Raw genomic sequence first — 21,591 nt, forward strand, 5'->3', positions numbered from 1 at the left:
AGCACCATATGAATTGTAAGGATGTATATTAAAATGGGTTGCCACAATCCTGCAAGATTTGGCATTGCACTGAGTTTTTTTTTAATTGTTTATTTCGGGACCAGGCATCAGATTCAGAACTTTCTGAATTTTCTAAGAACATGCAAGGAACTCTTTTGAAGTGAAGACTTTGCAAGAATCTTTGGCAAGGCATGGCACCAGCTCTCATGAAAGTAGCTTGGTCACACCACTTTAGAGCACAATCATAAAACTTTCTACCTAGGTTAGCACAGTCATACGAGCAAACTGACTGACATTAACCCAAGATACAGGCACTCAGGGAGTTCAGGAACAAAAACGGGCTGTGCACTGGAACACTCATGGCTGCATTCAACCGAGTTCTACTCAGAGGAGACCCATTGAAAATTAACCTCGGCTAAGCATGACTAATATCAATGGGTCTCCTCTGAGTAGGACTAGCATTGAATACCATCATTGGCCTGGTTTGCTTCTGAGCCAAATATGTTGACTGCATAATGGCTGTGTGACCAAGAAGGGCTGCCACCATTTGTGCTGACCCCTGCTCCTCTGCTTTCTTTTCCAATTGTGTAGAAATTAAGCAGGTGACTATTTTCCTAGCACAGAGATAAAATTGTAGGAAATGCTTCTTGCATACTCAGGAACTAGAGCACAACCAGAAAGAGAAAAGAGTAGTTATGCAACTTCAAATCATCCATATGCTCTTCTTTCAAGTATCCCAAGGAGGGGGGACACACACTATACCTCGGCTGGATCTTCCAGCTGCAATTTGACACCAAACCCTCAGCAGCTACAACAGAGCAGTAAACCAGTCAGTTTCCAGCACCCAATAAATGCCATGGGGGAAAAGAGATGGACAGTCAACCCCTCAAAAAAAATTAAGGGACAGAAAATGGGACCAGGAGAGAACACAGCAGAGAAGAAACCCCCTGCCACCTCATCCCAGATGAACAGGCTCCACAGTAATCAGGCTCTCAGGAAGTGGTTCCTCCCTCCCCTTCGCCAGTTCTCCAGACCATCTGGATGCAGTTAGAAACAGGCGTTTCCTGTTCTTGGCATGGAAAGGAGGTGGGGGGGCAGAGGAACAGGGTGGGGGAGGCTAGGAGGCCTCCCAATTCAATTCAAAGATACTTGATTGGCATGACAGGCCATGCAAGTGTAAATCCAAGATCTTGCCCCTTAAGACCTTACCCGGATGACCACCAGGTGACTGGCCAGGTTCACGCCAGGAGCCCCCAATTAGACAACACCGTAAAATCCAGTCCATGTATTTAAAAAAGGACCTGGGTTGGCAGGAGAGACATAACCTCACTGTGGGGCTCTGAATCTGCTGGTTCATTTGCAGAAAGCTGCCTCAAAATTGCATTGCAACCACTTTTGCAGCAACTTTTTTTTTTTTTTTACACCATTGGTCATCTCTCTGTTGATTCACAGAAATAAAGTGAGGCCACGGAGACATTTTGAATACCTCTTTGATGTCTGTATTTCTCTATGTACAATAGCTTATATATGCAATATAGTTTCATCTATACAAACAGGCCCCCTCTAGCACCACCTACAGGTTGCTCCTGTCGGATGTTTCCACGTGTCCAGGAAGGAGAGAAGCATCTTGACATCCTGCCTGTTTCATCTGCTGCTTGGTAGTGTCACATGAGCCTTCGGTCTTTTGGTGCCTGCCCCACCCCACCCCACCCTATGTGATGATCCAGCTTCCTTTCAATGATACATTCGTGCCCTTTTAATGGCTCCTCCTGAAAGCCACTCCCTTTCGTGGTGCCAAAAGAATTCCTCCAAATCTACACTCAAGACTAGGATTCATTCCGGGAGTTGCTGCATCAGAATGCATTCCCACACATGCTACATTCTCAGCCTGGGATCCCTTCCAATATGCTCACTACCTGGAAAGGGATCCTGCCCACTTTCAATTTCTGCCATCTCCAGATTGACGGTGAGGCTAGCTTTTTTTAAAAAAAAAAGTTCTTGACAGGATAGAATCTCTCCTTAATAGGGCTGTATTGTAGCTTCCAAACAAGGTTTTGAAGCCATATTTTGTATTGGGTTCCTCCACCTTTCATTTAAATCCTATCCCTACCCACATCTTCCCCCATTCTTTTCCACCTTCACCAACCTTACACACAAAACCCACTTTATCATCAAGGGGTGCTCACTGCTACGTCATCGTTCCACTGGTTTGTCCAGTTGGAGGTTGAACCTCTGACCGCTGTGGCACCATTCACTTACTTGGACTACCCTTCTTTTGAGTATCATCCCATTTATTCTCCTAGCATTTCTGCTGTCATCACACTTGACAATGTGTTCCATTACAACACCAATATTTCAGTCATGTAGGTGTGAGCATGAGAATAGGGCAAGAGGAGACAGAGGTATAAATCTATCAGCTGAGCTGGACCTCAGAACCAGAGCCCCATGGGGACTCCATCACCACCCCAAGCAGCTCCTCAGCCAACCGGTTGGGATTTGTAGTTGACTGGAGCAACTTGGCCAACACAGCAGCTTGGCAGGTGGGCTTTGCCACCTCCTGGAGGGTGTAAGCAGCACATCGCCGAAGCAGATGGGGGCGGTTCTGTTGCTCACCTAAGCAGTACACCTTGTCTATAGTGTCAGGGCATAGAAAGTCCCGGCATACAGCATCATCAACCAGGGACTGGAGCTCAGGGAGGAGATACTGTTCGGCAACCATGAGGATTTCTTCCGCTAAAGCAAGGGGGAATGGAACCCCCAACACTGAGCAAGGTTTGTCGCGGCAGCCATGGAGGAAATGCATAAGAGTCAGGAAGGGATCCGGTGACACACCACAAAGCGTCACAGTGGTACGGCACGACTCGGCAAACCCGCCTCTCAACATGGCACAAAAGACCTCGGAGGCTTCGCTGACTGCCCGACGCAAGGCTGGTACTGTGGCGCCAGAATCCAGCTGAAAGTGCACGTCAGCCTTGCCTTCATCCATGAGACGGCAGTAAGAGCAGGGTGGTGAGGGGTCCAAACGCGGTCGCTTCAGGGCAGGAGAGGACAACGGGGCAGAACCTGGAGCTTGGGAGCCAAGGAGGAGGGAGAGGGAATCCAAGGCATAGAAGGCAAAATGGGGATCAGGGTCCCGCACCAGGGCACCTAACAGGAGACGCAGGCCAGAGTGGTCCAGGAGAAGTTTGTGGCAAAGGGAATCCTTCCTGCAGCGGAAAAGAAGGCAGAGCAAAAGAAAAGCGTCATACCCATGACCTTCAGTTAAATCCCCAACTCTCCCCATTACAGCCCCTGAAAAAATCTGTACCATAACTTTAGGGAAAGACCAATGTAATTCCATTGTCCAGAAGTACATTTCAGCCCAGCTTCCCCAGAATAAAAAAGAAAATCAGACTCAAAGCATTAATACGTAATTTCCTCTCACACTCTCCACAGTTTGTCTTTAAATCTCTCTCATATACTCTTGCCAGTACCTTTGTCTATATGGGGGTGAGGAATAAAACATTTACCTGCAGTTCCATTGTCTCTGACTATGGGAATGAATAAAGCCATGAAGTAACTCTGTCTCAGCCCAGTGGCTGCCCCTCATTCAAAATGGTTGCCACTGTCTTCATAGCCACATGGGGAAGCAGCACCCACCGTAAGCAAATCCTCTCTCTCTCTACCCCTGCCCAGTTTGGATCCTTCTCAGGTCCATGGAGCAGTATCAGACTTACCTGCAGATAAGGGGAAGGGCAAGAGCACAGGCCACCTGGTCCGATTCGGAGCCCGACAGCAGCATATGGGTGAGAACACCCACGCCAAAGGGGGACTCTGCTTGCACACAAAGGTTCAGCAGCAGCGTTTCTCCTGGTGGAGGGGGGAGAAAACGTGTCAGAAACTGCATGCAGCACACAGTGCCCCCATTTGCTTTGGTGTCTGCATCAACTCTGAAGGGAGGCAACCCACTTTTGGAATCCCTCCACCACTCTGCCCCATCAGCCTTTTCTCTGTCACAAAAGCTGTATTCCCTGAATCCAGCTTTGTCTATGAAATGTTGGAGGGGTTGTGGTCAATTTGGCACATACTATCCCATGTGGTGGATGTGCCCAGTGGCCTCAACATTCTGGACTCACGTTTTCCAGGAAGTTTCAGCAATGTTATCACAGCTCGTTGCCTCTGACCCTCAACTGGCACTAATATCTGTCTCTCCAGTTCAAATGCATAAGGTGGTTTGAAAAGATCTTATTTTATATTTGCTAGCAGCCAAACTAGAAATCGCTCACTGCTGGCGCTCTCAGTCCTCCTGTACAATACAGGGCTGGTGGGGCAAAGTATGGCATCTTGCGCTCATGGAAGGGCGACACACAAATCTAGCAGTATAGGCGTACAACCAAAACAGATAATTTTAAAGGTATATGGTGGCCTCTCATAACATTTGTGGGACAAAGGCCTTCTACCATTCAACCTCCTGCATCAAAACTAACTTTTGGAGGGACTTGGTTCAGGCTTAAAGTGATTGGTTTTATTGGAAGGATTATTTTTGGTATCTAGACTCGATTGTGGTTATTTTATTTTTCTTCTGGAAGGCTGATTTTTGTCTTTTTGATTCCACTGAACACAATTGCTGTTACCTTTGTTTCCCACCCTTTTTTACCGTTTTCCTGTATTCCTTTTACATTCAATAAAGAAATATTTGATAAAAGCAAAAAAAAAAAATAGCTGTACTCCCCCACAACTTACTTCACGCTCTGTTTTATGCCTGCCTTAGAGTCCTGTTCTGCTAACCATGTGGGAAACAAAGAAGTTCTCTCTGATCTGAAGCCTTAACCCCAACCAACGTCAGCTACATGAGGACTGCAAATTACTCGGTGGTGAGTGGAAAAGTTGTTCCGTACACCATCACAACGGCTCTCATTAATGTTCCTTTACATGTTCCAGGGCTGAGCCCTGGCACTGAAAACCACTTCTGAGGCTATGGTCTGCTGAGCAACAACTAACGGTACACCTGGCGGTGAAGAGAGTTCAGGAATCGCAGACTAAATCAGTGAGCTTTCCAATGGCCCACATAGCACATAGTTAAACTATGGAATTTACTCCCACTAGAGGCAGTGATGGCCACCAACTTGGATGGATTTAAAAGAGGATTAGACAAATCCATGGAGGAAAAGGCTACAAATGGCTATGAGCTATGATGGCTGTGCTCTGCCTCCATAGGCAGAGGCAGTATGCTTCCAGATATGTTGCTGGAAGAGAGGAGAGTGCTCTTTGCACTTGGGTCCTGCTTGCAGGTTTCCCATGGGCAACTGGTTGGCCACTGTAAGACAAGGGTGCTGGAGTAGATGGGTCATGGATCTGATCCAGCAGGCACTTACGTTCTTACCCACTGAACTGAGACACCAAAGCATGAAGTAGGAAAGTAGGAACTTCAACATGACCATTCCAGTATAGGAACCCTCCTTATCATTACACCCAATATAGGCTTGAATCCCAATATGCTAGGTTATCAAACTGCGATACGTGGACCACTGCTGGTCTGCAAGCTCCATTCAGGTGTTCCATGGAAAGGTTGCAGAACACTCTGTAAAATATATGGCCCTCCAGATGTTGCTCAACTCCAACTCCCATCAGCCCCAGCAACCACGGCCAATGGTCAAGGATGGTGAGAGATGTAGTTCAGAAACATCTGGAAGGCCAAAGGTTCCCCGAACCTGGTCTAGAGTATCCGTACTTGTTGAGCTTGGCCATCGGGAAAAAATTGAGCACAGGGCCTTTACAGAATTTTGCTCATAAAACCCAACACATTAATTGCATTAGAAAGGCAAGATTAAATGGCAATTAAAATATGAATTATGTATGTCATTTGATTTGTTGAACAAACCAAAAAAGTTTACTAAGCGGACTACTGATATGCCTAGTAATTTTTTTAAGTGCCACAAGGGGAAAGTTTGAGAACCGCTGTCCTGGAATGCAGAGAAGACAAAGAAAACACACACCAAGTTCCTTGAATCTTCTGGCATCCTGCTCCCTGGCATCTAGGCTTCTTGGCTCCTCTTCCTCCTCCTCTTGTTCACCAGTAGCTGCAGCCGCAGCCTGCTCAGGAGACACACCCAATATTAGCCATCCGCGGATGAGCGAGGCCCCATAGGAACGTACAAAGGCTTCCAGGCAGGTGGGGTTGCAGGTGAGACGATGCAGCAACCGAAGGCAGCGAGAGGAGGGGACAGGGCTCCCAGTGACATAGCGCAGCAACCCTTGCAATGTGGCTGGCGTCACCAAAGTGCGGCTGGGATCCTCAGCTTGAGAAAACCGTGAAAGGAGCAGTAGGACTGGCGCTTCAGGGGCATGTAGCTCTCTGTCGCCCCCATGTGAAGAGAAGGAGAGTGGCAGGGCTAAGGAGAGCAACGGGGATGAAGTCTCGCCAACGGGGCGAGACACTAGAGGAGGTGTAGTTTGCTCAGGTGTTGACCGAAACTTTGCACGACGTTTCCAGCAGAAGGTAGGTGTCCTGTACTCATCAGGAGAACTTGGGAAACTCTGAATGCTCAGCTTTGGGGTCACCAGACAGGCCTCCTCTGTGACTACTGATTTGGAAACAGGCCTGGGTGACAGCTGGATTTGGTTGCTCTTGCTCAGAATCAACATTGATGGAGCCAAGTGAGAGTTACTGGTCCCAGGCTCATTTTGGTCTGTTGCCAAAGCAACGCAGGTTGACTGCTCCATGTTTTCACCCAATTTTGCTGAATTTATCAGCATTGAATTTGATGCTGCCCCTGAAGACAATGAACATGGCAACTTCCGTACATTCTGTCCAGGAAGTCCTCTCTTAGAACTGGCTAAACTTGCCTCTTCTGTTGTCATCAAAAGCCCCTTCTTATTGGCCTCAACCGTTTCCAGCTCCTTGGTCCCATCTGAATCTGGCACCTTTGAATGGAGACTTTCAGATTTATCCAACATAGGTAATGCCACTGGGCACAGGCTCTGCTGTGGATTTGTTCCATCACCCTCAGCTGGGTTTAATGTCTCAGAAGAACTTGGCTGCCCCATAAGGGGCAAATCCAATAATGGAGAGTTTAAAAAATCAGGGGATCCAGCCCTAGACTGGCCTTTGACTCCAGATGTAGCATGGCAGGGCCCCAGGGGTTCATCTTGTAGCTCCTGATTGGGGCTGACACATCCCTGGGCATCCAGTTCGGAAAGGGTGGTATCGGGGGACCACTGTGGAGAAAGGTCCCCTGGACTAGCAATGTAGCCTTCAGAAAGAAGCCAGGATCTGCATAAGGCGGGTAGAAGGTGAGAGACAGAAACAAGCTATGAAATATAAAAGTGACTGTAGAGGTTGGGAGGTGGGAGAGAGATTGCAAGAACAAAAACCGAGGGCCTAATCACATGACACATGACGGGTGGGGGTGGGGGGAAGTATTGGAAAAGAAGGTATTTGTTCCCAGCCTGTGACTACAGGCATCTGCCATCACATGCATGAACTCTGTTTTTGGCACCCAGCTGTAAAGTGTTATAGGCATCTGCATTTGGGTGTGTGGTGGCGTATGTTTGCCAGGGCCTAGCAGTGAACACTACAGGTTCCTCCTACTGCTACTGCATGTAGCTATTCCCAACTGCTACCGCATGGCCGCCCTGGGCTCCTTCTGAGAGGAAGGGCAGGATATATATCGAATAAACAAAACAAATGGCCAAATGATGGCATTAAACAGGACTGGAGGCAAAATACAAAGGAAGGACATCTGATGCCATCAGCTACACCCACTCTTTGTAGCAGGACAATCTTGGGGAATGAAGCACACACATGACATAGAACCCTGAGAAACTCAAGTACCATTTAGAAAGCAAAACTATCGCTTAATTTTCCAACCAATATTGTCAGTAGAGAAAACTTTGAAAACAAGCCAAAAGTGATTCTGCAGAGCTGGCAATTGTCAGGGGTGGGGCAACATCCCTACCCAGCTCCTCTCACCCCCACCTCCAACACCTACAGCCCACCTGTCCCCAGTCTTGATGACTTTGCCTCCTTCTGTTTTCCATGGCCTTGCCAAAATGCCAAAGAACTGGAAAATCAGGGGGGGAAACTATGCAAATGTGTGTGAACAATTTGCACAGAATATTCCAAATGCAAACAGAAGGTTTGGGGTTTCCTGTTTTGCTGGTCCAAAATCTGTATGTTCTGGGTACAGAATGTTTACAGACTTCTTAGTGTAAGAGCCCTCAGTCAACAGTCTTTTGAAAGCACCTCAGCTCTTCCCGATTCCCAAGCCAAGAAGGCACCTAGCTCAAGACATCGTTTACCTGAGACTCTGAAAGCTGGAAGATTCGGCTCCAGGCGTGGCCTGCTCCCCACGGCGCCCGTCTGCAGGGAAGTCAAAAGAAGCTGCATCCTTCTCGTCTTCCCGTTCTTCCTCCTCTTCTTCCTCTTGCTTACGGCCTCCCCACTGGCCCAGCGCTGCCAGCCTCCCAACTAGCAAGGGCACCAGCCCTCCAGCCTGCAGCATCTCCAGGGCCTCCTCGTCATAGAAAAAGGCCACAAAGGCCACCACCACACGTGTGTGGGAAGAACTCTGGCATTGGTCCCGCAACAGGGACAACAGCAGCTCTAACCCCCCGGCTTCCCGTACCCGGCTTCTATTGACTGCCTCCCGGCATAGCAGGCACAAGGCTTTCACCAAAGGATGGAGGGATGTGCCGGGTGTCCCAGCTCCCTGCCTTCGCCGGATCTCCCCCACCAGCACTTCCACCCCACCAGCGTTGCCTACAGCTGGCCTCAGCATGCCCTGCAGGCAGAGGTTGGCAAGGGCGGCAAGCGCCGTCTCCCGCACTGCCCGTTTGTCATGGCTGGCCAAGGCCACGAGGGTTGCCACCCCACCCCCCAAGCTCAGCTGTTCAGCACAGTCGCGGCTGCAACCCTTGGTCAGCTCAAGGAGGGCACGCACAGCAGCTGCTACCAGGGCAGCGTCATCCAAGGAGGAAGCCAAACGCTCTGCAATCGGGCGGACAACCCCCTGCTGTGCCAACACAAGGCGATGGGCAGGAGTGTCGGCGAGGTATCGCACTGCCCTGATCACGCTCTGCAAACACTCACTGTCCTGGGAGGTGGTGAGGACCTGAACCAGTGGGGGCACTGCTCCTGCAGTGGAGATTTGGGGAGGGGAGGGGGGAGGGAGGGAGGGAGAAAGAAATGGAAGAAAAAGACAGTCAGCCAAGTTGTAAAATCTCCTACATTCCCATTCCTCCACAGGGAGGTGGCCAAAATTCCATACCTCTCAAATCAGCCTGCCAAGTCTCTGCACCTTCTCTTCCCATAACTGCTCCATCTTTCTCTGCTACTCCCAACAGCTACTGTGATGAGAGCATTGGGAACGGCAGGCGTAGAGGCCTTCAAAGGTATGGCATTGGGAAACTGCCAACTCACCTGGCAATTTTATCAAATATCCTTGCTATACACCCCTTGGAAGCTATGGGAGGGATATCACTATTATTATTTATTTTATTTCTAACATTTATATCCCACCTTTCCTCCAAGGCTTAAAATGGAGTACATGGTTCTCTCCTCCCCATTTTATCCTCACAACAACCCCATGAGGTACGTTAAGCTGAGAGACAGCGACTGGCCCAAGGTCACTCAGCGAGCTTCATGGCTCAGTGGGGATTCAAACCCTGGTCTCCCAGGTCATAGGCTAGCACCTTAACCATTACAGCACACTGGCTCATAGACAAACATGGCCAAGGTGTCCACCTTACTTTCCAAGCGAAAAGCGACCAAGAAGAAAAGGATTCCTATACCTACATCCCTTTCTTTTGAGAGGGATTGCTACAGATTTCAAAGCGACTCCTGCAAATTTTAGAAGATTATATGAAAGTCTGCCCTTGAGTCCCAACACAAAGTTGTATAGAATTTGCACCCAAATCATGTTGAACAATTCCCACCCCATCCCTGTTTTTTGCACCAGGTCAAGTGGGGGCAAAGGGGGAGCAATACATGCACAATTAAAATGAGTCCCTGGTATGGAGGAACACATATCCCCTCGTTCAATCATCTAGGTTACCAAAGAAAATACAATATTCTAGTCCCCTTGTATGCTTCACATGTTACCACATTTAACATTCAACCTGTTTGTAGGTCATAATAGGTGACAAAATTGCCCACACCTATTCCCTGTTCATTCCTAAATCCCTGTACATTCCATGTGGGAATTGCGTAATATGTGAAGCAGCCTTCAGATTAAACACTTTTAATAAAGAGAAGAGGAATGCTTCACATTTATATATAGTGCATTTCAAGTGTTCAAAGTACTTCACAGACATTATCTTAATAATCTTTACAATAGCCCAATAAGGTAGGCTAGCACAATTCTGGTATTCCAGGGGAGAACAGATGCTTGCCTCAGGCCACCTAGCGAGGCTATAACTGGAATACAATGAGGATAGTTCAGCTCAGAGCCACTGTGCTACACTGCCTCTCACCAGTAAGCTACCAGTTGTTAAGCATAGGCAGGGCTGGATGTATATATAAACAGTACGTTAGTCTAACATGTGGAAATGGGGAACATCTCACTGTGGAACTGGAAAAGAGCGCTCCACCCACCTTTAATGGAAAGCAGGTGAAAAGGGTTGCCATTCCTTCTGATTTCAAAGCGGCAAGAAGTCATATTATCTGAGCCCTTTATATATACACAAAATGTAGACGCCCCCCAATCCTATACCCGCACAGCCCCACACAAACAAGCCCACCCTCCATCCCCACCCAGGCACACCATCCCATATTCAACCTGCTTCGTGGATGGCTTGGCAGTTCTCAGTGTCCACAGCCAAGTTGCCGAGAGCCCGCGCCGTCCGATTCTGGATGCTTTCTGCAGCAAGCGATTTCAGAATAGTAACTACAAACACATAGAATGTAAGGGGGGGAGTTAGGGAGAATAATCTAGCTGTAAAACCACAAATACCTTCCAGACGAATAGCTGTGTTAGTCAGTTACAGTGAAAAACAAGACAAGTCTTAGGGCATATTAAAGGCTAGCAGATTTAGCTGTCTTTTGATTACTCTTTGCTAAAAACACAGTCCTTGGGTGGAACAGCTCTTTAAAGAGGACTGCATTTGCTGGCTGATTCTGCACCCAGCTTGTCCATCTAATATAGAATGGAAGTCAAATTTAGCCCTCCAGCTGTTGGCTGAATTACAAGTTCCATTAGCACCAGCAAGCATGACCAACAGCCAGGAATGATGGGAGTTGTAGTCCGGAGGGACAAAGGTTCCCCACACCTGATGTATGCCCTCCAAGCCAAGACTCATCACATTTCTGCATTCTCTATGCTACAATGCCTATATATGATGCATAATGCTAAACATTTGTGAAAAGCTGTATGTCTCTCTTGATAGCTGGGGCACACATTACTTCTCCATTACACATATGCAGGAGGTCTTGCTGCTGCTAGGGGGAGCCTCAATATAATCTCAAATCCTTAAGATTGCCACCAATTTCTCCTAGACAGAAAAAACCAACCATTGCTAACTTGTATGTTGTTTACTTATCTAAATATGGGCTTGTTGAAAACAGCCCCACAACCTAGCATCAATGAGGAACCAAGAGGAGGAAGGGGAATGTCAAAAATACTGAACTTAAACAGGTTTGTGTTGGTTTAAGACTGTGAGCAGCTTGCCTTTTTCTTCATTAGCCCATTTAAAGGATGAGGCTGTGGCATTTTGTACATTAACAGAGAGGTGGCGTGCCTGCTGCAGAAACAGCAGAAAGCAAATTTCAAGTATGGGCATATCCTCAAGCGACACCCCTGAAAGGCTGAGGCAGGCATCTCAGAGCACAACCCCATTCAAAGGGTTGTAAGTCCAACCTGAGTAGCTCAGAATGCCACAAGTGTAGAATATTCCAAGGTTTTTTTTATTTTTTATTATTACATTTAAATCCCACCTTTCCTCCAAGGAGCTCAAAAGGGCATATACGGTTGTCTCCCTCCCCATTTCATCCTCACAGGAAGGCTGGGAGACTGTGTCTGTCCCAAGGCTGCCCAGTGAGATTCATGGCTGAGCGGGGATTTGAACCCTGGTCTCTCAGATCCTAATCCAACATTCTAGCCACTACACCACACTCCCTTTAACATGGCCCTAAGCTCAAAACCCTTCAAACATACACATAACTCCAACCCTCTCCAGCCCCACAGGGCAAAGTCTAACTTTTCCACCTGACAACGCTAAATACCCTGAAGCACATAGTAAAAAGCTTAAGGAAATCCAGACTACACTAGGCAGGTATTATGCATGACACCCAAACATACAGGTACCCCGTATTTGAGAACGCAGAAACCCCCCAAGGGTGAAAGTGACAGGTAGTGCTCCAATACTCCCGCTGAAAGACCCCAAAAAACCCACCTCACCCCCAGAGGCACAGACATGGCTTTCCTTAATAACTCTGGAGAGACACTTCCCCCTATTTTTGATAAGGCAAGGCGCCCTCTACAGCATATCCAATACAGTACAAGCAACACAACCACCTGAGTGGAGGCCTCGCATTTGGGGGCGGGGGGAGAGAGAACACTATAAGAACATAAGAACATAAGAACAGCCTGCTGGATCAGGCCAGTGGCCCATCTAGTCCAGCATCCTGTTCTCACAGTGGCCAACCAGGTGCCTGGGGGAAGCCCGCAAGCAGGACCCGAGTGCAAGAACACTCTCCCCTCCTGAGGCTTCCAGCAACTGGTTTTCAGAAGCATGCTGCCTCTGACTAGGGTGGCACAGCACAGCCATCATGGCTAGTAGCCATTGATAGCCCTGTCCTCCATGAATTTGTCTAATCTTCTTTTAAAGCCATCCAAGCTGGTGGCCATTACTGCATCTTGTGGGAGCAAATTCCATAGTTTAACTATGCGCTGAGTAAAGAAGTACTTCCTTTTGTCTGTCCTGAATCTTCCAACATTCAGCTTCTTTGAATGTTTGAATGAACTATAACCCGCATCTTTGAATGAACTATAACCCGCATCTCCCCAAAAATGGTGGGATTGAGGGTTCGAATCCCACCCAACCCCCCAAAAGTGACGGTTAAAATCTCACCATCACTCCAAAATCAGGAGTGCCCCATTCAGCACTCCCTACTCACGGAGGGGCTCCCACCCTCCTCCCTGGCCATTGCGAATGATGCCCCCCTACACGCTACACCCCATAAGCAGAGCTCACTCACCAAGGGGCGGAATCCCCCCGAGCTCGCGCACCTGGGTGCGGCTGCCCCCGTCGGTGCAGCAGTTGCCCAGTATGCTGAGGGCAAGGTCCAAGGTGCGACGCGGCCGCAGGGCGCCGGCGAGGACCCCTAAGAGGGGCGCCAGCCCCCCGCGGCTCCTGAAGCGGGCAATGCCTCCCGCCTCCTTGATGTGTTGGGTCCTGAGGGCCAGCAGAGCCTTGCCAAGCCCCGGCTCGGTCCCCTTCTGCAGCTGGGCCAGGCAATAGCCCAGGGATCCCGGGGGGGAGCTGACCCCCACCCCCGTACCCCTAGGACCAGGAGCGGCCATCTTGGGAGAAGCCCCTACCAAAGCGGGGGGGGGGGCTGCTGAGACCTCAAAGCAACCAGGCCCTAGGGCACTGTGGGAATTGTAGTTCTTTTTCCATAAAGACAAAGGAGGAAAAGACTACAAGTCCCGAAATATAGCTCACGCCCCCCCTTCGGGAGAGGAAGGCCTGTTGCATGACGGTAGCCGTAGTTCCTTTTCTGACGACTATATAAGAAACGTCAAGAGGAAGGACTGCATCTCCCATAGGGGCGTGCGCCACCACATGGCCGGCGAGGAAGAATGGAGCAAGGCACGATGGGAACATAACCAAGCCTGGACTAAGCTGTGTGTTTATAATCAGTTGTTGTTATTTTGCCTGGGAGAAAGACCCAAAAGCATATTTTGGGTGATCGTTCTGAACCTCAAATAAAATAAAATAAACTGTTAATGGTTGGCTAGGAACACTGTAGCGTTTGCTCGTTAGTTATCAATTTTAAATCAAGGTGATGAGGATTGCATCATTTCTGCACAGAGTAACGTAAGCAGAGAAAAGAAAGAAAAAGAAAGAAAGAAGGGGGTGGGGGTTAAAAAAAGGAGGCAGGTCTTGTCCCTGGAAGTATCTATAATCTAACTTTACATAGGAGGGAAGACAGCAAAGGGAAAGAAGAGAGCCCCGCAATTCAATTCTAGGCGTGTTTACTCAACAGCAAGTCCCACTGTCGTCAACGGGGTTTTTACTTGTTTCATTAGTTATAGGCCATTTTTCAAGATTACCCTTCCGAAAGTGCCTCGCAATATATTAAAACACAATTCACTATAATATATCATAATCTGGAAATCCTCACATATGTCAAAACTGTATAGCAACAGCGATTAAATAGTACAGGAATACCCAGCTATACGGACCTTCACTTTACAGACACTTGCAAGTACGGACATATTTACAGTTGCACCATTCCCGTTTCAGTTTCTAACTACAAACTTCCGTACTGTACAGTACATACCTGGCGGCGGTGGCAGCAGCATCTTCTCCGTTGGCATCTGAGCAACTCATTTGTTTGTTACGTGAAACGACTTGCTTGGTTTCCTGCACTGCTACTTCGTTAGAGTTCTTTACGTTTAAGTTCCTTGGTGCGAGCCGGTTCTCTGCGGCCGTATCCGCAGCGATCCGAGCCTAGCCAGCAGGTGCTGGTTCTGCCGTCCCACGTGGCCCAGGGCGGCCGGGCAGCGGCGGCTGTGACTTAGTGTGTGGGGAGGGAGCGCCTCCTGCTTATCCTCTTGCCGTCCGTTCGGTTGGTCGGGTGGTTTTGCGTGTGTGTGGGGGTGCCTCTTGGTACTGTCTTCAAACTCGTTTGGCTTTGCAATTTAATACAGTACTGTACAGTGCAGTAATACATAATGGCAGATAAAAAGAAAAGTCGTAAATCCATTACCTTACATATGAAGCTTAAAATGATTAAACTGTCTGAAGAAGGTGTTTCTCAAGCTGAGATAGGCCGAAGGCTAGGCTTCACTCCAACGACAGTTAGCACAGTCATGAGGATCAAAGAAAAAATTCTTGCGGAAGTTAAGAGTGCTACTCCAGTGAACACAACAAAAATTAGAAAAAGGGATAGCGTTGTTGCAGATATGGAGAGACTCTTAATACTCTGGATAGAAAATCAGACAACACGCCAGGTTCCTGTAAACCAGGCAATGATTCAAAATAAAGCCTTAAGCCTATTCAATTACCTGAAGGCTAAGAAAGGTGAGGCAGCAAAGGATGCCAAATTTGTTGCAAGCCGTGGATGGTTTGATAGGTTCAAGAAGAGGTCTAACCTACATAACATCAAAGTGCAACGAGAGGCAGCTGCTGTAGAAAGCTATCCATGCTACCTTGCCAAAATTATTGAAGACGGAGGCTACTCCAAGGATCAAATTTTTAATGTGGATGAGACTGGGCTGTTCTGGAAAAAGATGCCTGCAAGAACCTTCATCGCAAGAGAGGAGCAAACAATACCAGGCCACAAGGCAGCTAAAGATAGAATAACCCTTCTGTTAGGTGGCAATGCTTCTGGTACCTTAAAGCTAAAGCCTATGCTAATTTATCGTTGGCAAAACCCTAGAGCTTTGAAGAACTACATTAAAACTAGACTTCCAGTGCATTGGAGGTCTAATAGAAACACATGGGTGACTGCAGCCATTTTCGAAGAATGGTTTGACACCTGCTTTATACCAGAGGTGAAAGCCTATTGCAAGGACAACAATATCCCTTTCAAAATTTTACTCCTTGTAAATGCTCCTGGCCACCCTCGAACGTTAGATGAGCTGAACCCTAACATTCGAGTGGAATTCCTACCACCGAATACCACCTCAATACTGCAGCCCATGGATCAATGTGTCATAGCCACCTTCAAGTTGAACTACTTAAAAAGAACATTCAGTAAGTGTATTGCAGCAATAGACAATGAAGAGGGAACAAGGCAAGAAGTCCTAAAGAAATTCTGGAAAAGCTACGACATCTTGGATTGCATCGAAACTATAAGAGATGCTTGGAATGACATAAAGGAAACAACAATGAAAGGGGCCTGGAAAGAATTATGCCCACAGTTAGTTGATGATTTTGAAGGCTTTGAAGATCCTGTAGCTGATGTTATTGAAAATATTGTAGAGATGGCAAGGCAGTTAGAGCTGGAAGTGCAGCCAGAAGATGTTGCTGAACTTCTGGCGTCCCATACTGAGCCCCTCAGCAATGAAGATCTTCTGGAACTTGAAGAGGAGAGAGAAGAAGAAGATGTGTGGGATGAGGTTGAGACCACTGAACAGCCTGAAGGCCTAACTTCAAAAATTCTCTTGGAAGCTTTCCGTCATCTTGATACCGCCATGGCTCTTTTTGAAAAGCATGATAGGGACTTTGAAAGAAGTTCCAAAGTCAATGCTATTATTTCGGGGGGTTATGCCTGTTACAAAGAAATCTACAGGGAAAAGAAAAGAGCTACAGTTCAAACCTCCTTAGACACCTACTTTCTTAAAAGGCCAGCAGCACCCAGTCAATCTCCCAAACCATCAACATCCACTGCAAGTCCATCTCTAGTATCGACATCAGCCCCAAGCCCTACTCCATCCAAATCGCCAGCAAGAAAGCGTCTATCCCTTGATGACTCGACTTACAAAATAGAAGATATGCCCTCTCCTTCATCCTTCCTACAATAAATTTTCGTTCATCCATTTCACAAAAATCAGCCGACATTAAAGGTAAGCGTACCCTTTTTCTTAAAATAAGGCCTACTGTGTTTATTTTAGTTATAAATGCTTTATTTACATCAGTTATGGCGATTGCAGTGCAGTATATGCATCGATAAGTGAAAAAAGGTAGTGCTTCACTTTAAGTACATTTTCGGTTTACGTACTCGCTCTGGACCCATAGCGTACGTTAATGTGGGATATTCCTGGTATCAGCAGAATAAAAAGAAAGCAAAATTATATTTTTAAAAAGTGTCCATTGGATCCAAGTAATGCCACATTCACACCATACATTTATCCCACTATTATTCAACTAAATAGTCGTGGCTTCCCCCAAAGAATCCTGGGAAGTGTAGTTTGTCAAGGATGCAGAGAGTCAAAAAGAGACTCCTATTCCCCTCACAAAGACACAATTTTCAGACAATAACTATTCCCTCATCCCAGAAAAATCTGAGAATTGTAGCTCTATAAAAGGAATAGTGGTCTCCTAACAACAACTTGAAGATGCTAGAAGCCCAAGATAGTCTCCTTGGTGGAGGACACAACCCCTTTGAAAGGATCACCCTGGGTATCTCCTAAAGAACTGGCCTCAGCTGGACTTAGAAGCCTCTTCACCTTCATGGTAATAGGGATGGGGGAGATTTGAGGGAACTTGTAAAAAGAATGCTGATGACAGTGTAAACTTAAAACTACCTGCAGCCACTAATGTAGTTGTTTGGAGTAGAAAGATTATCGGGGAGGGAAGGCACGAAGCATACACATCGGTTGATCTGTCTGATCTAGTCACCTTTATCGATTGGACAATCTGAACAAGTGTTGGCTAAACACAAAAGATGGACAGAGTTGAGGAGCATTGTTTTTCAACCTTCAAACCTCCATCTCTGTGACCCAGTTCAGACAAAAGTGCACGATGGAGGAGCGTGATCATGACCACCCCACTTGCCAGACATGCCTATGTCTTGCTGCCTCACATGTTACAAGGACATAATAGTTTTTTTTATATCGTATGCACACATTGGCCCAAACCATGTATTTCTTAACATACACAGAATCTTGAAAAGAGTAGCTCAATATGAGCCTATGTTCATTGGAGTTTTACACACATCAACCCCTTGTGTAAAATTATGTCTGTGATGTCCTATAACTCTGGAGGCTTGTTGGATACATCTTAAGGGCAGAGTGAGCAGGCTGGATCTTGTTTCCCCACTGTCTGTTCCTCCGAAGTTAATTCTGACTCATTCTGTGTGTCATGGAAACATGAGCAGAGGGAGGAGGATCATTTTGACGTCTCCACTTCAGATGTGGCAATAGCTAGGGTCAGAAGTGGTCACAGCCTGGGTATGTGTTAACACTGACATTCATCATTACATCAAAAGTAGCCTTACGTAATTTAGGTCCCAGCTGCATTACACTTTTAAGCCCGGTGGGGCAGAAGGCAGGAAGCCCAACAGTAGGTGATGACAGGGCCAATGACAGGCAGAGCCAACTAATTCTAGTTTTATCTCCATCCTCTACCCTGTAGAGTTTTGCAAGGGCAACACTGAGACTGAAGAAGAGGAGGAAGCAGACAGCCAGGGCCACCCCTTGGACTGGTCATGTCAGAAGGAATTACAGGCAGATTTGGGCTAGCTGAGGGCAGACGGGTTGGTGAGGCAGTGCCCCACTAGCCCCAGTGGGCCAGCCTCCATTGCATTTAAGGCAATATTACATCATTCCCAGAGTGGTTTAACAACCAATCCCTCTTCCCAGGGAACTGGTAGCTCTACGAGGGGAATAGGGGGTCTCCTAACAATTCTCAGCACCTTTAACAAACCACAGTTTGCAGGATTCTTGGGGGGAAGCCATGACTGCTTAAAGTGGCATGATACTGCTTTAAATATACAGTGCAGATGAGACCTTAGGCTCTGAAGCTCCCCCTCCTCTGCATACTGCCCCAGAGACAGGAAGAGAAAACGGGGGGTGATCTTCTTAGGCAAACATACAGGGAAGCAGTTCCTCTGGGCTGGCAACAACACTTGTCGTACTCAGGGAAGAGCTGGGGCTCCAGCATCCTTGCTGACCCCAAATGCCCCCTCCTTAATCAAGACACATAGTACCCAAGACCAGTCAATATCATGTTGGTACCTGAGACAAAAAAAAATCCCAGATGCACCTGCCCCTCTCCCTGGCAGTTAAAATGCAACCATCATTTCAAAAATGGCTTAACATTCATCTCACCCAAAATCAGCTATCTAAAGCAGACGCCTCACTCTGCCTAACGGCAGGGCTGCCTCCCATCTCATCTCCCTTCCTCCCTGGGCTCAGATCCACCAAGCAGTTGCACTGGGTAATTGGGAAGCTGCCATTTTCACAGCCCCACAAAGCCCCAGAGTGATGCTGCGTTGTGGCATTGTGGAAACATTTAAATGGCAGATGGTTGTCAACATCACGGTAGATCGTGTCGCTTGTCACCACTGCCAGTAAGCCCACCTGGTTGTGGGGCCTACTGATATCAGAGAGGGCATTTTGCCAGCTGCCTTCTCACATGTGGGGCTGGTATTGCAGACACTGCAGGCTACTTGTCTCTCTTGTTTACCCCTTCGTTTCCCTGATGTATTAACTTCCATTTTCAGATTATTATTTTTTAATGAGGGGAACATTCAAAAGTGCTGTCCCTTGCTTCACCAGGCGCAAGTACACTGCATCTTGTTACTACATTCTGATAAGAAAAAGAAGAGCCTGCTGGATCAGGCCAAAGGCCCATTATAATCCATCATCCTGTTCTCACAGTGGCCACACCCATGGGAAGCTCTCAAGCAGGACCTGAGCGCTCCAGCAACTTTCCCCACGTGATCCCCAACAACTGATATTCAGAGGCATCCTACCTCCGACATTGGAGGGAGAACATAGCCATTGTGGCCAGTCCCCACAGATAGCTTTATCCTGAATGAATAATTAATTAATTAATATCCCGCCCTTCCTCCCAGCAGGAGCCCAGGACGGCAAACAAAACACTAAAAACACTTTAAAACATCATAAAAAAAGATAATAAAATAAAACAGCGTTAAAAACATTTTTAAAAAAACAACTTTAAAAAAGAGTTAAAAACATTATTAAAAACATATTAAACAGTTCTGACACAGATGCAGACTGGGATAGGTCTCAACTTAAAAGGCTTGCTGAAAGAGGAAAGTTTAATACTCTTTTAAAGCCATCCAAGTTGGTGATCACAAATCCTGTGGGCACTATGGAATGAATTCCATAGATCAGGTGTGGGGAACCTTTGGCCTTCCAGATGCTGCTGATTATAACTCCCATCATCCCTGGCCATTGATTATGCTTGCTAGGGCTGATGGGAATTGTAGTTCAGCAACACCCAGCAAGCCAAAGGCTCCCCATCCTTGCCATATATTAACTATAATGTGTGAAGAAGTCAAGGATGTAGTCATCTGGGGTCTCAGGGGGGTCTTAGACCCTTTACTTTTTTTGGGAACAGGGTCCCAGCACCATCTCCAGCATCCTGCAAGTCAATCAGCATTAAAAGAGAGTATGTTAGCCACTGAGAAGAGTCTTCTAACATGCTTCCTTGTTTTTTCCTGCTGATTGGAGCCAGAGTGACTGAGAAGACTCTTCTCAGTAGCTAACACTCTCCCCTTTCATGCTTCTTGGTTCCTAGAGATGATGTTTGTGGGAGAAGACATTAACAAGGATCTCATTCTCAACACAGTAGCAAAAATGAGAGAGGGGTATGACTGTGACTAACATGAAGGCACCCTGCACTTCTGAACTGGCCACTACACAACTGAAAGAAGTGTGTCCTTTTAAAACAAATGCGCCCAGCGCAGGGCTCAAACCCACAGTATTGAGATTAAGAACCTCTTGCTTAAGAACCAACTGAGCTTGCTGGTCACGTAGCCCAACCACAACATAACACTGGTTTATTTGAAGGCAACTTGCTCGTCTTCCAAGAAGCTTGAGGCGGTGTAGACAGCATTATCCCATTTTAATCCTCACCACAACCCTGAGGTAACTTCCCAGCTAAGAGATGGTTGGCCAAGTCCATGCAGTGACCTTCATGTGTACAAAGGAGTATTATTTTCTACCAAGTCCTTCTGGGTCCAATTTGCACTGGTTTTCACTGGCAGCAGGGAAAGGCAGATAGCATCTGAAGGAGTAGCCAAAATAGTTAGCAGGATATGATTAAGTGGTATAAGATTGAAGCTTTGGTGGCTTAGGAAAGAGTTCTGAGAATAATCTGAGGGAGGAGAGGTTCTAGACCACAATCTCCACTGCCTCAGATGAACCCAGAAGTCCTGAAATCACAAACTCGAGTCATCACACTGCATTCTACCCTTTCGGTTTTTATTGGGGTGAGGCATCCTTAGAATGGAATGGAAAACACTCATGAAATCCTGGTTGTTTCTGGGAGAACTATGGCACAGTCACTGTTGACACCCAGGATCAAGGGTAGTTTGAAAAGCAGGCATCTGTTTGGCAGTCAGCAGCTGAGTACATGATCCAGGGCACGCAGGCTTCTTGCCTTATCTTTCCATGCTAATTGTTGCTACCTGTCTTTGTTTCTTCATCAGATGAAACTCTGGCCTGGCAGGCGGAAGGATGATGAAAGGGATTGCCACCTCCGAGCTGCCGCATGCAAAACACCCTCAACAGTTTCTTTCCCTCTCTGTCTCCGGGCTGTTTGGCTGACTCACAACAACACAAAGAGAATACAGGGTTGATTGAGATATATGGGAAAAAACCCTTGGCTCCTCAATTCCCTGTCAGGATTTCTTCCTGAGTTCTAAAAGCCTGGCATTCAGGCTGTCAAGTTTCCCCTTGCCCATTCCATGGCCTCTCTGCTTCCATGAGATCCCACAGTGGCCACCACTGCCCGCTCCGTCGGACCAGCTGA

At 47.2% G+C, this 21,591-nt stretch overlaps 2 protein-coding genes across 3 annotated transcripts; one reads left to right on the plus strand and one right to left on the minus strand.

Moving 5' to 3' along the window:
- Positions 1-1,469: 1,469 nt before the first annotated feature.
- On the minus strand, positions 1,470-15,129 carry ARMC5 (armadillo repeat containing 5). 2 transcript variants are annotated; one of them, XM_061588382.1, is made up of 6 exons: positions 14,483-15,129; positions 10,758-10,865; positions 8,281-9,115; positions 5,976-7,252; positions 3,717-3,849; positions 1,470-3,206 (listed from the first exon to the last, which is right to left on the minus strand). In XM_061588382.1, exons 1-6 carry the CDS (start codon positions 14,517-14,519, stop codon positions 2,414-2,416), a joined length of 3,183 nt encoding a protein of 1,060 aa, XP_061444366.1. In that variant the 5' UTR covers positions 14,520-15,129; the 3' UTR covers positions 1,470-2,413. The 2 variants fall into 2 exon arrangements, with proteins under 2 accessions (XP_061444366.1, XP_061444365.1); XM_061588381.1 differs by lacking the exon at positions 14,483-15,129 and adding an exon at positions 13,175-13,675.
- Positions 14,475-21,357, plus strand: LOC133365924 (tigger transposable element-derived protein 1-like). Its single transcript, XM_061588383.1, has 2 exons — positions 14,475-16,712; positions 21,269-21,357. Exon 1 carries the CDS (start codon positions 14,877-14,879, stop codon positions 16,668-16,670), a length of 1,794 nt encoding a protein of 597 aa, XP_061444367.1. The 5' UTR covers positions 14,475-14,876; the 3' UTR covers positions 16,671-16,712; positions 21,269-21,357.
- Positions 21,358-21,591: the final 234 nt, after the last annotated feature.

Source organism: Rhineura floridana, chromosome 11, assembly GCF_030035675.1.
Source record: "Rhineura floridana isolate rRhiFlo1 chromosome 11, rRhiFlo1.hap2, whole genome shotgun sequence".
Classification (NCBI taxonomy): domain Eukaryota; kingdom Metazoa; phylum Chordata; class Lepidosauria; order Squamata; family Rhineuridae; genus Rhineura; species Rhineura floridana.

Coding starts and splice junctions, on each gene's coding strand:
- LOC133365924 (XM_061588383.1), top strand. CDS start 14,877: ATGGCAGATAAAAAGAAAAGTCGTAAATCCATTACCTTACATATGAAG.
- ARMC5 (XM_061588381.1), bottom strand. CDS start 13,499: ATGGCCGCTCCTGGTCCTAGGGGTACGGGGGTGGGGGTCAGCTCCCCC. Junction 9,116..10,757: donor CCAAGCCATCCACGAAGCAG/GTTGAATATGGG, acceptor TCTCCACTGCAG/GAGCAGTGCCCCCACTGGTT. Junction 3,850..5,975: donor CAGAAGATTCAAGGAACTTG/GTGTGTGTTTTC, acceptor CCCCTCCACCAG/GAGAAACGCTGCTGCTGAAC.